Source organism: Equus caballus, chromosome 5 (assembly GCF_041296265.1).
Source record: "Equus caballus isolate H_3958 breed thoroughbred chromosome 5, TB-T2T, whole genome shotgun sequence".
Lineage (NCBI taxonomy): Eukaryota > Metazoa > Chordata > Mammalia > Perissodactyla > Equidae > Equus > Equus caballus.
In genome coordinates, this window is record NC_091688.1 from 90,963,031 (window position 1) to 90,980,618 (window position 17,588).

General features: G+C 34.0%; 1 protein-coding gene across 5 annotated transcripts in view; it reads left to right on the forward strand.

The window, feature by feature from the left end:
- PIGK (phosphatidylinositol glycan anchor biosynthesis class K) overlaps positions 1–17,588 on the forward strand; it is a 110,151-nt gene that overhangs the window by 66,313 nt on the left and 26,250 nt on the right. For all 5 annotated transcript variants that reach the window (XR_011438394.1, XR_002807742.2, XM_070266376.1 and 2 more), the window contains 1 exon segment: positions 6,617–6,701. Coding sequence is in view for 3 of the 5 variants with exons in the window: in XM_070266376.1 (XP_070122477.1) it covers positions 6,617–6,701 (85 nt within the window). In the remaining 2 variants the exon portion in view is untranslated.

Genomic DNA, 17,588 nt, shown 5'->3' on the forward strand with positions numbered 1-17,588 from the left:
GGGCTGACATACGTGAATAAAAAACGAAAGCATGTTGCCTAACACATTTGATGGAACTGGTTAATTTTGAAACCAAAACCAGACAAGGAGAGTATGAAAAAAATATAAAGCCAGCATCACTTATGATCACAGATGTACAAATCTTAAGTAAAATTCAAATCTTGTAATTTATGAATAAAAATACTTCATGAGCAAATAGAAGTTATCTTAAAATTGCAAGAATGATTTAAGATTAGAAAATATATTAATGTATTTTATTGTATCATTATATTAAATGTGAAATATTTTGTAATTGTTTTGTTACATGCAGGGAAAGCATTTGATTAAAATACATCAATCATTAATGTTGAAAAAAAGCTCCATGGCTTAGCAAACTAGAAATACAAGGGAACTGCCTTGACTTAATAAAGGCCATGTATCTAAAGCCAGCAGCAAACATTATACTTTAGGCTGAATGTTGAGCAGCATCTCAATGGAAGTCAGACAAGATGAGGGTGCACGCTATAATTCCATCTATTCATCACTGCACAGGAAGTCCCGGCTAACGCAAGAAGACTAAGGAAAGAATAGGAAGTGTAAGAATCAGAAGAGGTACACTTTCTGCGTTTTTACGACCAATATAGCCATGCGTCGCTTGGTTTTCTGAGTTTTGTTATATCCACTTTACTCTGTTTTTTGGGAGATATTCTGTCTTAACTGTTAGGTACGTTTTTATGCCACACTGCAAGCTGACAGTAAATAAGATGCGTTTCAACAATTGGGCTACAAATTAATGTAAGCTTAGCTCTCTTGGGAGTTAGCTTTCTGTTCTCTGTCTCCAGTTACGTCTCCTTCCCCTGGCTCGTCCTCGTCCTTGTGCTTCTTCAAAGTAGGTGATAGCCAAGGTTATGTTTTAATATTTTCTCTCACAAGTTTTTAGTCTGATAATTAGAGGAGTGATGATGCTGCGAGTTTGGGAGGGGGTTCTCATTTCAAAGAGATGATGCCTTAGACTGTCGTCTCATTGCTATTTAACCTATCTTCATAAAAATGATCTTCAGTGACCCTTGGGACCTTTCTGGAGTTGTAATAGCATTTTGTGTTTGTCTCTATTGGCCAATAAATTGGAGTTCTTTTCTCCCTTAGAATATCTTTAAACTTTCAGGAATGTTGCAGCCTCTAGGTTTGTCAAGTATATCTTGCACAACAATGTGTGTTGTCAACTATATGAATGCTTGGGCATTTTTTAAAATGCAGTTTAGGAGTGGAAATTTTTCTATCCTTTTTTATTTTTCAAATAAGATTGTATAAGGGAATTAATTTTGTTTTTCTATATACTTTTAGTTTTGAGTAATACTTCTGAGCTATCATGTTCAAGAGGTTACACTAACTTTGGCTAGCTTCGCATTTTTGATATGTTTAGAGAATTTCTCCTTAATGATTTTGGATTACCCTGGATGATGTGTATTGAATTATTTATTGATCTTCTTAATTTTTAGTTTGTATTTGGAATAGCACAACATCTCTGCTTTTCTGTTCTTTTTCATTGGGTATATTTCTAGTATTTGAAAAGATGCTTTGATCTTCTGCCTACAGTAAGCTATGTCATTTTATACACAAATAATCTAATGTCAACATGGCAAGATAGAACAAAAGCTTCACCTGTTTCTGAATCAGAGATGGCCTTATATATGGGCACAGTAAGTAATTTTACAGCGTTATTTCAGGAGTGCTTGGATGGTGCAGAGGAGAAAGATTTTTGAGAGCACTGAGCATCTATGAAAGAGTAAAAGAACACAAAAGAGATGAGGCTTGGTAAAGATGCACTTCATAGGTTTCAGAATTTTGCCAGCAGCATTTTATTTACTTGTGGAGGATTTGGACGATACTTTAATTGCATTTTGATTTGAGATGGTAGCATCATGGTATTGGATCCAAAATCCTTTCCTAGTATAAACAAATTCTGTTTATTATTGTTTTCTACAAAAACAGCTTTTAAAAAATAGTAAAGTAAAAAAAGGAACACACAGCTTTTTCCATGTAGAAATTACTCCCTTATTAAATTATTTAGGTAGATCTTAGTGAAGGATCTTGGAAAAAGATAATAAAAAAAATTTATTGTTTTAGGAGGGACTCAAAATGTTAAATAAAAGAAATAATGGATGGCTTTAAGACAAAGAACTTTACCATTTTGCATAAGAAAATCCCAGGTTCCCTTAGGATGACAGCTGTATATAAATTGAAATTAACATTTTTAGTTTTCTCAGTTTCTGGATTATACTATAAGCATAACTACTTGATCAGAGCCCTGGCTACTGAGGACTTGAGAGATGGGGCTTAGAAAGTGTGGGTGACCTTAGGTGACAATCTTGGGAAAGCACTAATTCTGAGAGAATGGAAGATGCCTCGCAAGGAGGGAGGAGGGAGTGTCCCTTGGAGGCTCGGTGGTGAAGAGTAAGAAAGAAGCAGCTGAAGATAAGGGTCCAAAGGAAATAAGATAAATGAAAAAAAAAATTGTTTCCACCACCACCATCACAAAAAGTACCATTTATAAAGAAACTATACTTCAGTGTAGCCACAGAGGAGGGTGCTCTTGAAATGAAAACTCAATAAGCCAATTTATCTCCCTTCTTACCCCATCACAAGATAACTTGTTATTGCTGATCCTGAAAAGCCCAATTTAAATAGTCTTCAACAGAAAAAGAATCCAGCATCTGTACAAAGTTACTATAAGAAAACAGAAAATTAAAATCGAATCTTCTCAGCTCACAGAGAGAGAGAGAGAATGAAAGCAAAAATAAAAAGAAAGAAAAGTCACAAAACAGGAATACTGAAACACAACACTGGAACGTGAATAACAAATATTACACAAGCAACTGCATTATGAAAGGACACTGTGAATCAGACACTCCAAAACTCACAGTTGAAATAGACACACAACAGGAAGATGTATGACACAGGAGCTGCCTGAACTCTGGAAATAAAGCGACAAAAATCATTTCAGAAGTGAACACTTAATTACAAGGTACCCACGGGAAGGTAAATACTGCCAAAAGTTCAGTAAGAGACATAAAGAACAGAAATGAAAGAGAGTTGAGAAAATGAAACTGAAGTCAGAGATAAAAGGATCAGAGAGAAAGTGATAGAGAAAATCCAGTATATTTAGTTCCAGAACTTGAACTAGAAAAACAAATGGAAAACGAACAGAAATTATATTTAAAATTATGGGTAAAAAAACTTTTCTGAAGGACAAGGAGATCTGAATATCCATATTGTAAGGACTCCTTTGTTCCTGGCAGAATTGATCTAGACCAACTGACTGTTAGTTATATCCTGTATGCTAGTGTTAGACCTTAAAATAAAAGGAAAAAAAAGACCACCTGAGCCTCCAAGCCAAAACATAATAGTTTAAAAATTTAAAATAAGTTAAAAATGAAAGTAATTAGAATGGAAAGAAAATCAGCTTAACATCACACAGCAACATATAAAGCAAGAAAATGGTGGACAAACATTTTTAAGAAATTCCAAATGAGTAATAATTTTAATTTATTGTAAATTATTGAATAAATAAAAACTCCTAAGTCCATAGTGATACCCAAGATTACTTGTGAATTGCATTTCGAGTGACTTTTTAAAAATGTTCTACAGTTATTAAGAAAATTTTCAAACCTATCCGTGGTTGATGCATGCTGAAGTGTTTAGGTATGAACTGTCATGATATCTGCAACTTGGTTTCAAATGGTTCAGAAAAAGTAAAAAAAAAAAAAGAAAGAAAATATAGAAACTTGTTTGGAATTTTTCATAGCAACTACTTGTCATTTTAAAAAGTCACCCAAAACAAATTGCTAGATTTCCAATATTTTTGTATCTTTCCAAATGACTGAGAGACATTTTGTAAGTAAAATATATTCCATCTTATACATTGTTACTTTAGATTTTTGGAATAAACAATGAAGAGTGTCTTTTCTGTATTTCTATATATTCTTAGAATTGCTTCAGTGGTTTAATCTTCATTCATTTTTTTTCAGCAGATTTTTACTGAAACTGCTGATGCCTTAACAGGAATCATGGCAGTGACACCAAACTGTAGTGAGTAGTAGTCATTGTATTTGTCCCCGCCACAGACACGCAGTAAGAAAGAGACAAACATGCACAGATATGTCAGTTTCACTTAGAACTATCCTTGATGAGGAAGGAAAAATTTTTAATTATTTATCTTTTTATTATTGAGTTGTAATAGTTATCTATACATTCTTGATACAAATCCTTTTTCAGATATGTGATTTGCAAAAGTTTTCTCCCATTCTGTGGGTTGTTTTTTAACTTTCTTGATAGTGTCCTTTGAAGCACAGAAGTTTTAAATTTTGATGGTATTCAATATATCTACTTTCCCGTTGTTGCTTGGTACATGTTTTATATACCCAAAAAATGTAGATTGACTTTTTAAATGTACGTTATGAATATTTTAAAATAATGTGGGATTTTTTTTGTCAATTAATATTTATTTTTTCTTTTTTTTTTTTTTTTAAAGATTTTATTTTTTCCTTTTTCTCCCCAAAGCCCCCCGGTACATAGTTGTATATTCTTCGGTGTGGGTCCTTCTAGTTGTGGCATGTGGGATGCTGCCTCAGCATGGTTTGACGAGCAGTGCCATGTCCGCGCCCAGGATTCGAACCAACGAAACACTGGGCCACCTGCAGCAGAGTGCGCGAACTTAACCACTCGGCCACGGGGCCAGCCCCCATATTTTTTCTTATTTTTAATTGTGGTAAATATACTATATTAATTTTCGAGGACTGCCATCACAAAGTACCACAGACTGGGTGACTTAAACAACAGACAGTTATTTCGTCACAATTCTGGAGCCTAGAAGTCCGAGATCAAGGTGTTGGCAGGATTGGTTTCTTCTAAGGGCTCTCTCCTTGACTGACACGTGGCCGCGTCTTCCCCCCTGTGTCTTCATGTGGTCTTCACTCTGTCTCTGTGTCCTACTCTACTCTTAGAAGGACACGGTCATGTCGGCTTAGGGCCTACCCTAACGACCTCATTTAGCCTTAATTACCTCTTTAAAGACCCCATCTACAAATACAGTCACATTCTGAGGTACTCGAGGTCAGGGCTTCAACATAGAAATTTTGAGGGGACACAATTCAGCCATAACATATACATAATATAAAATTTACCATTCTGACTAACCATTTTAAACTATATAGTTCAGTGGCTTTAAGCACATCAACATTATCATGTAACCATCACCACCATCCATTTCCAGAACTGTTTTTATCTTTCAATACTGAAAGTCTCCTCATTAAACAATAACACCCCATTCTCCCCTCCCTTGTCCCTGGCAACCACTATTCTATTTTCTGCCCCTATAAAACAATGTTTTGAGGCAATATTTTTTCATCATTAGTGAGAGTCTTTAAAGTTCTCCCAAACTGATTATTTTTATGCTAATTCTACAAAGTATACACAGACTTTTACCTAGCCAAGAGATTCTTTAAGCTCTTAAATCATATCCAAAATTTTGTCCTTATTTGTATATCTGCCTTTTTCTTGGGAGAGATTCCAGATTTCTCACCATCAGATTCCTTGACTACAGCCCTAGAGGCTTAGACCAGTCTTGTTTGATTATTTTTCAAGAGAATTCAAGGTTTTGATTTTTCAAAACTTAATTTTTAAATTGGTAAGTTAATGTGTAATTTACAGAAAAAAGTAAAAGAAAGTTTAAATATGTTTAGGTCTTATTGTTTTGAAATGTAATCTTTATTTGCTATTTCAAAAAGGGTCAATAAATTTTTAAAAACATTTTTGTAATTCTCTTCATTTGGGGAGATTTTATTTTTTATTCCTACTCTGCACTTTGCTATGTTATACTGTATTATGTATGTATTATGTCAACTCTGCATCTCATTGTAAATGTAGATATTAAAGAAAATATTTTTCATATAAAATAAACTCTGAGAGTTGTTGTCTTCGTTTTATTCATATATTCATTCAGCAAACATTTATTGAGTCCACATTGGATATACAAAGAAGAGTAAGACATATTTTTTTGTCTTTAAGGAGGTAAAAAAATGTACCTAGATAGGTTTAAATAAATTATTATATTTGAAAGAAGAGTAAACAAAGAAGGAATTGGTGATTGGTCCAAACAGGAAACAGAGTGAAGAAAATCAGAGTCATGGAGCTGCAAGGCCCAGTGGTGGGTGCCACTAGTTGGATATGGCTGAAGCAATAGCCCAGTATATAGAGAAGGAGTTGCTAGAGATGAGGCTTGAATGTGGTTGGAGCCAGGTTTTGAAGACTTTTAAATACTAATAAAAAGCACACTCTATGAACAGGGAGTTCCAAAACATTTTTAAGTCTCAGAATGAAACACAGGATCTGAGAATATTAGGTGATGTCAGCTAATCTTATTACGTAGTAATTAAATGCAATGTGAGTACATTTATAGTTCTGTCATTTAAAAATTATCATTAGGTGGTTTTTCATAGATTATTGATAAATGCTGATTATTTCAAAAATGTGTTTAATATATAAGTTTAATATATTTCATATTTGGCATATTTAAGTATTTGCTCTATTTAAAATAGTATTTACCTTAGTCTTGTGTTTTTTAATTTCTTTTTTCTAGTAATAAGGAAGACCAGATCGATGAAGAACGAATGGAACCTCTGAAATATGCTGAACAGCTTCCTGTAGCTCAGATAATACACCAGGTTTGCTGTCCACTTTATTCTTTTGAAAGAAACAAGATTTTTAATCTCTAGAAAGTAATTGCTTTTGTTAGGTTTTTCAGAATCGATGTGCGGTAGCTGAAAGGCGTTCCTGGCCGTCTATCCCTGTGTGGACTCCGCCTGTTACAGTTGGGAGTCTCATTCAAAGACAGTATTAAAAGGCCACTTGCTGGGTAATAGTAGAAGTCTTACTTATGTGAAATACAGGGTGAAATCAGAATTATCTTTTCTGCATTAACAATGAGACTTAATTTTAGAAAACTTTCATTTGAACCATCGTATATAGTACTTGTTAGTGACAAGGAAAAAACTGAAAAAATATCATTTGGTATAATTTTACTGAGTAGCTAAAATGAGAAAACAATCTTTCCCTACTTCCTCCACCCCACCCCATTATCAGCTCTTGTAAAGTGTGATTCTAAATGTCGTGTGGGCACTTTTTTCATTTCCAATTATAATGACTCTATCATTCCTTCTATATAACTATAATCTTAGAGAAGGCAGCGTGGTAAGTACTTAAACATAGATTTTGTACTGTAATTTTGACAGCATTTAAAGTGTGCCCTGCTGGGCCAGAATCTAAGAATTTTAAATTGTCTGTTGTTGCGAGTTATGGCCTTTAGACCTAATGGATTTTTCAGAATCTGTAGATTATAGGAAAAATTAAAAGCCTTTAAATATCAGAATTTCTCAGAATTTTAATAAATGCTTATTATTATGAGTCTTTCCGTATGTCTTTATCAATCAAAAGAATTTTTATTTAGCTGATATGGGTTGATTAGAAGTAGTGCTGGTTTGAAAATGCTTATTAAAAGAAACAGGCTTTTACGTTAAAATGTTGGATGTATATATCTTTTCATTTACATTAAAATTTGATAGTAAAATTCTACGAGAAATTACAAAAAATGGTCAGAAATTTGCCACTTTGGGAAGCCTATCTGTGCTTGGTAATCAAGTCCAGTTTATATGTCAGGAATTCCCTAGCGTTGTCAGAGCTTAAATGACCTAACAGCCTGCAAATGTCACATTTAAAATTCTGTCTTCATGCCTGACTCTCAGCATAAATGAATTAAACAGCAGAGCAGGCAGCAAGTCAATATGTTCTTAACAGTAAGAGTGAGCAATGGAACAGTTTGTGGTTTGTTCGGAATAGGTAAATAGAATCTGCCCAGAATAGTTCACCTAGACTAAAATCTGAAACAGGAAACAAGAATTAACCTTTAAGATGGTTGACCAGATGAAATGTCAGTCATGTTTTTATAGCATGAATGAACCAATAACTATGGTTTATGTAACAGCTGCATTTTGCTCTTATACACTGTATAAATTCAAATATGAAAAATTTTGACCCTGGTGAAAGTTTTTTTTATAATATTTTTGGCAGTATAAGAAGCTATATTAATTTAAACACTGTATTATAAACATTATAGTTAAAATTCTGTAGTATCTGAGTTTGCAAAATTTTGATTTTTAAGAAATTTACACGTTAGGAATTTCTTTTATTTTATTGAATAGAATTAATTCTGTTCTCAAGGGGCAGTCAGGAAAGGTCATTGTTAAACCAGACTCTGTTCCTCTTGTTATTTCCCTTTACTGACAGCACTGCAGCCTTGGGACTGTTACCATTGTCTGTCCAGGTGGTCTTTAAGAAACATATGAGTTATGTTGCCAGACGTTCACTTATTTTTTCCCCTAAAAGAATAGTAATACATGTGATAATTAGGTTTAGCCAATCCCACAAAAGCTTTTAAAACTGTAATATATCTCCATTATAGATTTATTGTAGTATATGTCTAACTTCCACCTGTAACTATTTTATACTGTAAGTTACTGTTTTTCCTCTAATCTTGAATCATGTTTGACCTGTGCCATTTTGGAGCATGTATCATTTCTATTCGAAATAATGTTATTTATTCACATCTTATATCTCCTATTTGATTGTCTTTCTGGACGTTCTTGGTTTCTTGATATTCTTGATATCTTGATGTTCCTTTCAGCATCTTGCCTCGTGCATATATGCCTGTGCATATATCTGAATGGATGGGTATGTATTTTTAATGGTGCACTGAGAGCCAGGAGCACCTCTTTTCCCTGCTACGCAGACATTAGAAGCCAGGGCCTCTCACTAGGAGCACAGTTTAGAAGCTGCAGGAGAGGAGGAGCAGGGACAAGAGCTATTAACATGAGGAGCAATTTGAGAAATAGAAGAGAGAGGAATGGGTCTCAGTCATTTGAGTAATTAATTTCTTGTGTATCTTGCTTAAACTGCATTTTACATTCGGGAGCTAGGCAAGATTCTCAATATTGCCATTTTATACTGCCAAATTATTTGCCCTTTTTTAGGGATGCTAGAAAATATGATTGTACATCTAGGAAACCCAAGAGACTCAAGTTATAAACAATAGAATGAATAAAAGAATCTGGTGAGATAGCCAGATATAAGATAAATAAAACTGATAGCTTCTCTATATTTGCAATAAGCACACAGAATGGAAATGGGAAAAATTTTCTTTCTTGACAATGAAAAGAACTATAAAATACTTGGGGATAAAATTTTACAAGTAAACCATAGGACTTATATAACAAGAATCGTGGAAATATACCATGTTTTACACACAGAAAGACATACCAAATACTTGATGGGGTGAGGAATTTAATATAAAAGTATAATTTCTTCCAAATTAACAGTTCTAATTAGAATGGAAGCAAGTTTGGTTTTTTTTTAATGTTAGGAAAAAAATGACCACATAATTCCTGTGAAAGAGCAAAATATCCAATGATAGCTAAAGAAATTATGTAAAAAGAGGGATGCACCTACCTTACCAGATATCAGAACACAGCCTATATAATTAGATAAATATGGTATGGAAAAGGAATAGACAAATGCATTAATGGAGCACAATGGAAGAGTCGATTTCAAACTTTATCATAATTCACAATAAGGAATACATTTTGCATATATAATAATGTATGTGTGTTAAAAACAGAAATAAAAGTTTCATGAAACATTTACCCTCATTACATATGATGCACACTGATATTTTCTTTTTCTATTTTATATGTTTTAAAATGCCAAATAAAGCCTGCTAAGTTGGTTTCAAAAGCAGCAAATAGTCTTGACCTGCGGCTTGAAAGACACTAAAATAGAGAATCGAGAGAAAAAATTCACTATATCTGATCGTTTAATATATGATTGAAATGATATTTCAGTAAGAAAATGGCTAAACGTTTATTTCATATTATATATGAAGGAAATTTTGTATAGATTAAAGACTTCAAGTAAAATAAATAAATAAAAATTTTAGAAGAAAATTTAGGCAACTACATTTATAATCTGGAAATAGGGAACAACTTCTTAATGAACACAATAGCCTGGAACATTTGTTCAGCTCCATAAAAATGAAATATTTTATACAACACAAGATACCACAATGTTAAAAGATTAATATTAGAATTAAGACAAAATGTTTACATAGAAGATAACAATAAATTAGTTAATATTTAAAATATTCACAGAACTCTTGGGAATTTAAAAAAGGCAAACAGAACAACTCAGTAGAAAAAAAAGACAAAAGCGGTGAAAAGCAGTTCAGAAAAAAACAAGCCTAATGGCCAATGAATGAAGAAAAGAGCCTGTAAGAACAAGCCAGTTTGTACTGTGGAACACTGGAAAAGGAGGCCCCAGCACCTCCAAGGTTGGGTGCAAACGGGAGCTCCCAGCGTCCTCCTCCTATTTAGTTCTCAGAACACTGGCATCCAGGCCTATATATTCTGTCAGCAGAAGAATGGAGAATTCCTCCCTGAAGATTCTAGTCTAATAGAAAAATAATGTACATTTTGATATTTGCACGACCCCAGTTTAATAGCCAGGTGGTTAATGCATGGCCCCACTGGTAAGCCCACTGGTTCATAAGTGCTGCTAATGCTTGAAGAGCTTATGATCAGTGTTTTATTTCCTCACTCTTAACTGTGAAGATACAACCAAGAACCATCAGACTTTTGGGGAATGTCTTCATTATGAAAGAGAAAGATCAAAACAAGCAAATGGAAAAAGGGAACTTAGCAAATACAAACGATGACAGGAACAGAAGAAAATGATAATAATCACCACCACTACCACCACCACCTCAGAAAGAAATGAGAAGATATTTTATTTTTGAAGCAGAATACTATACAAAAAAGGAATATTCAGAAAACAAGGAAGAGCTCTTGGAAATTAAAACTATGAGAGTAGAAATAAAAGTTTCAATAGAGAGTTTTGAAGGCAAAGTTGAGAAAATCACTCAAAAGGTGGGACATTTAAAAGACAAAAGAGAAGGAAAATTGGAGAGAAAGCATAAGAAAATTGGAGAAATAACTGTTGGTAGACAGTTATATATGAATCTTTCATATTTCTGTTCATCTTGTAAGCGGAGGCACAGACAGGCTTTTGTTCTGGATTGTCTTGTCAAAGGTGTTTTTATAGTGAATAATCTTGGAAGACAGAGATGGTGACTCCTTCAGGAGCAAAGTGCAGATTTATTTGCCATTATAATAAAGATCATGTCTCCCTCCAGGGCAAAGATAGGACAGATTTGTTGCGGCTTCTTATAAAAGATTTGGGATTTCCTAATCTGAGGATTCCTTGTCTGTTATATAGACTTACTGTGTGCATAGCATCTACCTGTCCTGCCACTACATTGTCCCCATGGGACTTGAGGGGCAAGGAGACCTGGCACAAATGTGAAGCTCATGCTGCCGTGAATGATAAAGTCCTTTGTCACTGACCCAAGAGTCTTGTGTCTTTTGCCAATATCTATGAAATTGTTCTAGGTCAACTTGTTACCTTGGAAGCAGGGTAAAATTTCAGACCCTTCATAGATTTGGACAATAACTGATGAGGTCAAATGTCTGACTAATAAAGATACTAGAAAAAAAGGACAAAAAAAATTGGAAAGGAGGATATATTAAAGAAATAATACAAGAAAACTTTTCCAGACCTCAGTGGTTTACCAAGTGCTCAATACTATGAAACAAATAGCCTACATACCAAGGAACATCATTTTAAAATTTTAGAAGAGTAAAAAATAAAAAGAGCCTAAAAACTTCCAGAATGAAAAAAGAAAAAGACCACAATCAAAAGAACAAGAATCAGAATGTCATGACGCTTATCAATAGCAACATTTAAAACAAGAAAACAGTGGAATGATGTCTTCAAAATTGTGTGAGAAAATAATTTCCAATTTAAGATTCTCTTCATTGCTAAAGTATCCTTGAAATATCACGATACAGGAAAGATATTCAAAGTCTTAATAAATATTTTTTTCCCATTCATCCTTTTTCAAGAAGTTACTGGAAATAGGATTCATTGAATGAAAGAATACACCAAAAAAAATAACTGAAAACATATCATTCGGGACATGAGAGATTGATCCATCAAGGTGAACTGCTAGTGAAATTCCCAGATTGCTGGTGAAGGGAAGTCTCAGGGTGACAGCTGTTGTAAAATTTTAAAGGGTACAGACTATTCAATTATATCTCAATAAAAATGGGGAAAAAGAGTGCACACTGGAGCAGAATGATGGAGTGCTCCAAGATGACTGTCTCTGGGAGTGGTGGAATAATGATAAATTATCTGATGTCTTTAACCATTCTAAGAAGATTTAGTGATATCTTAAGAATAGATTAATAATAGCTACATAGAAAATTAAGCCAACAGGAGATTGAAGCAACTATTAACTTTAGGAAAAAAGTTGTATGAGAAAAGATATAGAATTGGAGCGTATTTTGTGGCTTAACTCAAACAATAGTTACATAGTTATAATAATGAAACAGTTGACTGTTTTACCAGAAATTGTGACATAAATATGTAGGGAAGATGGGAGGAGGAGAACTGGTGGATGGCGGGGGATGCAGGAGATAGGGAGCATGGTGATGTCAAGGAACAAATTTATCTTGCTTAGGAAATCAGTAGATAATGTCTAAGCTTGGAAAACAAGTAATAGCAGTATAAGCATGTTATCTAGAAATATTGAAAGTAAATACTAGAAGAAACAGATAAGAGAATTGAGATGGTTAACTCTGAGGAAGGAGAATTGGAGATGAAGTAGTAATGGGACTGTTATTTTTTGTTATGAGGCTCATGTAACTAGTTAGCTTCTAGAACAATGTTCAGGAAATACTTTAAATATAAAAATTTACTTAAAATAAAAATTAAATGAAAAACAAGAAAGAAAAGTCAATGAAACCATAAGTTGTTTCTTTGAAAAGATGAACAAAATTGATAACACACTTAGCTAGACTGACCAAGAAAACAGACAGAAGAAAACAGTTACCAAAATCAGGAATGAAAGAGGGGGCATCCCAATAACCTCTTCAGAAATTAAAAGGATCATAAGTAAATGTTACGAAGACTTTTATACTGACAAATTAGACAAGTTAGATGAAATGGACAAATTCCTAGAAAAATACAAATATTAAACTGACTCAAAAAGAAATAGAAAAGCTGAATAGACCTTTATCAAGTTAAGCAATTGAATTTGTAAATTAAAATCTTACCACAAAGAAAAGTCTAGGCCTGATGGAATCACTGGTGAATTTTATCAAACATTTAAATAAAAAATAATACACAGTCTCAGAAAATTGAGGAGGAGAGAGCACTTCCTAACTAATTTTATGAAGCTGGTATACCAATACGAAAGACAAAGACATATCAGAGAAGAAAAACACAGATCAATATCCCTCATGAACATAGACACAAAAACCATAACAAGGTGATAGCACAGGAACAAGAGACAACTTGTAGAAGAACAAACAGCTGGTCTCTGGCAAAGCCAAGAACTGAACCTGGACATGTGTGCACCAGAGCCTTTGCTCTCACACACTTGACTACACTGTGCTGTGAGAGCAACAAAGATATGGTGTGAACTCAGTAAATACTACCTGAATTTAAACCTCCAATGAGTCTGTTATTGGGCCCGATGATTATCGTCCCCATTTGTGAAATTAAATTTATCTTACTGTCACATCCTGTTCCTATATTAGACAAATAAGTATATGCGTGCTTTAAACATGTTGATTAGAGACCTTTTAGTAGATGCTTTCCTGGGATTTAAGATACATGAGAGATTCAATTCTGGGACTCATCATCAGGAAGTGATTTTATCTTCTTCGTTGATTCAAGACCCTCCACTAAGGCAAAGGCTTTGCATAAACAAAGGTACAAACCCATGTGTGCTTTAAAAAACTTCCTTAGGTTGAGGACCACTGCAGGTAATTGTTTGCAGTGTGTGCCCATAGAACCTTTTATTTGTAAAGTCCAGTTTCTTAATCTTAAAATTGTGATGTTTAAAAATATGTATATTTGAGAATCTCTTGTCACTTTTCTACATTCTGAGATATTGTCTCAGATGCTGCAGTTAGCTTTTGTCATTCTATGACATGGATTTGGATAATTTTTCAGTTCTTCTGTCCTCATATATGATAACTCTTCTTCATCTTGTTTTACGTAGCTATTTGGGCATTTTAATCTTTTTCTATTCCAGTAATGCCTACCTCCTTATAACTAAACTTTACTAAAGTTTGACTGAAATGTCTGTGAAGTAGAAAATCTCTGACACCTTCTTTTTAAAAATGTGCCTATTGAATTATCGATATCTGGAAACTCATCAAGAGGTTGCTGAGTCCATATCGCTTTCCCTGCCTAGGGACTAAGATTGCTTTAAAACCTTGTAGACACACAGATCAATGGGACAGAATTGAGAGCCTAGAAATAAACCCACACATCTGTGGACAGCTAATTTTTGACAAGGGAGCTAAGAACATACAATGGAGAAAGGAAAGTCTCTTCAATAAATGGTGTTGGGAAAACTGGACAGCCACATGCAAATGAATTAAAGTAGACCATTATCTTAGACCATCCACAAAAATTAACTCTAAATGGATTAAAGACTTGAATGTAAGATCTGGAACCATTAAACTTCTAGAAGAAAACATACGTAGTACACTCTTTGACATCAGTCTTAGCATATTTCAAGTACCATGTCTGACCGGGCAAGTGAAACAATAGAAAAAATAAACAAATGGGACTACATCAAACTAAAAAGCTTCTGCACAGCAAAGGAACCATCCACAAGATGAAAAGATAACCTAACAATTGGGAGAAGATATTTACAAACCATATATCTGATAAGGGGTTAATATCCAAAATATATAAAGAACTCAATACATCTCAACCAAAAAAACTTAGCAGTCCAATTAAAAAATGGACAAAGATCTGAACAGACATTTCTCCAAAGAAGATATACAGATGGCCAACAGGCACATGAATGGATGTTCAACATTATTAACTATCAGGGAAATGCAGATCAAAACTATGAGATAGCACCTCACTCCCTCAGATTGGCTATAATTAACAAGACAGGAAACAGTAAGCATTGGAAAGGATGTGGAGAGAAGGGAACCCTCATAGACTGCTGGTGGGAGTGCAAACTGGTGCAGTCACTGTGGAAAACAGTATGGAAATTCCTCAAAAAATTAAGAATAGATCTACCATATGATTCAGCTATTCAACTGCTGGGTATTTATTCAAAGAACATGAAAACACGAATGCATAAAGATATATGCACCCCTATGTTCATCACAGCATTATTCACAATAGCTGTGACATAGAAGCAACCTAGGTGCCCATCAAGGGACATATGGATAAAGAAGATATGATATATATACACAATGAAATACTACTCAGCCATAAGAAATGATGAAATCTGGCCATTTGTGACAACACGGATGGACCTTGAGGGTATTGTGCTAAGTGAAATAAGTCAAAGAGAGAAAGTCAAATACTGTACAGTCTCACTCATAAGTAGAAGATAAAAATGATGACAAACAAACACATAGAAACAGAGATTGGATTCGTGGTATCAGAGGGGAAGGAGGAGGGAAGAGGGTGAAAGAGGTGATTAGGCACATGTGTGTGGTGATGGGATTGTAATTAATCTTTGAGTGGTGAACATGATGTGATCTACATAGAAATTGAAATATATAATGATGTATACCTGAAATTTGTATAATGTTATCAACTAATGTTACTGCAATAAAAAATAAATAGGTAATTTTGATTTGCATTTCCCTGATGATCAGCGATGATGAACATCTTTTCATGTGCCTATTGGCCATCCGTATATCTTCTTTGGAGAAATGTCTGTTCATGTCTCCTGCCCATCTTTTGATTGGGTTGTTTAATTTTTTGTTGTTGAGTTGTGTGAGTTCTTTATATATTATGGATATTAAGCCTTTGTCAGATGTATTACTTGCAAATATTTTTTTCCCAGTTAGTGGGTTGTTTTTTTTGTTTCAATCCTGTTTTCCCTTGCCTTGAAGAAGCTCTTTAATCTCATATGAGGACTTTAAACCTGTGGACAAAGAGAACAGATTAGTGGCTACCAGGGGGAAGGGGGAGAGGGGGGTGGGCACAAAGGGTGACGGGTTGCACCTACAACACGACTGACAGACAATAATATACAACTGAAATTTCACAAGATTGTAACCTATCATTAACTCAATAAAAAATTTTAAAAATAAATAAATAAATAAGTAAAACAAAAAAAGCCCTTGCAGAGCTTTCCCTAATCATAGCAACTTTAAAACTGAAGACTAGTGAAAAATAATATACTGTTTATTTATTTTCATGCAAATTATAGGACAAGTAATGAAAAACTACTTGAAGGTCACATGCTATTGTTTTAATGTCAACTGGGATATGATTTTAAATTCATATAAATTGACCTCAGCTTTCATATTATAACTTATGACAATCAGTTCCCAAAATGTCACTTTTCAAGCAATAAATGAAACTGTAAAGCTGTTTGACAATAGTGATCAATATTTCAATACTGATATTTCATCAACTTTGTGTAAGTTTAAAAAATTTTGTCCATCTGTAAATTTGTCATAGTTTCTGATATTTTAAATTTCTGTTTTAGAAATGAGAAGTGTGAGCCTCACTAGTCATTAAGTATTCCAAAATAAAAACAAACAGGTAACGGTTTTCACCAAATTTGTAAAGATTTTAAAAATGAGAATAGTTGATATTGGTGAAGAGGCAGTGAGATGGGCATCCTCATAAATTGCTGATGGGAATCTAAGTTAATAGAACTTTTCTGAAAAGTAGTTTGTTAGTGTGTTTATATTTATATATAGTAATAGTAATTCCTTCTCTAGGATTTTATTCAGAAGAAGGAATTAGGACAGAAAGATTTATGTTTAAAACTGTTATGTTTGTTACAGCACTTTTTAGGAAACTGCATAATGTAGTAAAATGAACTGAATTGAATCCAAGCTTTACCACTTAATAACTGTCCGATCTTGGGCAAGCCTATTAATCTTTCTTTTGCAAGTCATACTTTGGAAATATGATGATGATATTGATGACAACAACAATAAAAACAGTGAAGACAGTGACAGCTTTATCTGGGTTAAATGCTGCTGAATAAATCTAGTTAGGTCCCTTTCCAATTTTCCATAGCAGATGTTCCAAATATTTGCTACAGTCTTTATGCTTCCACCTCACTTCTGTCCCCTTTCATGTACGGCTTATGACTTAGCCTCCAGAGTCCAGAGAAAATTGAGATCATTAGGCAACAACACTCTCAGTATACCTTCCCTATACCTTTAAACTATTTGTATCTTCATGAGTGTTTATGTTTTCTGTCCATCTCAAAGGAAGAAATGTGTGAATTGTATTAGATATGACCTTGCCTACACCACCAGGACCTTTGATCCATCGGTTATGCCTTTCTTTCTTGTCTTTGCACTGTCCACTGCTGACTTAGGTCTTTTTAGTCCTTAAAACAGTCTTCCTCAATCTTACTTTCTCTCCAGGCTTCACTC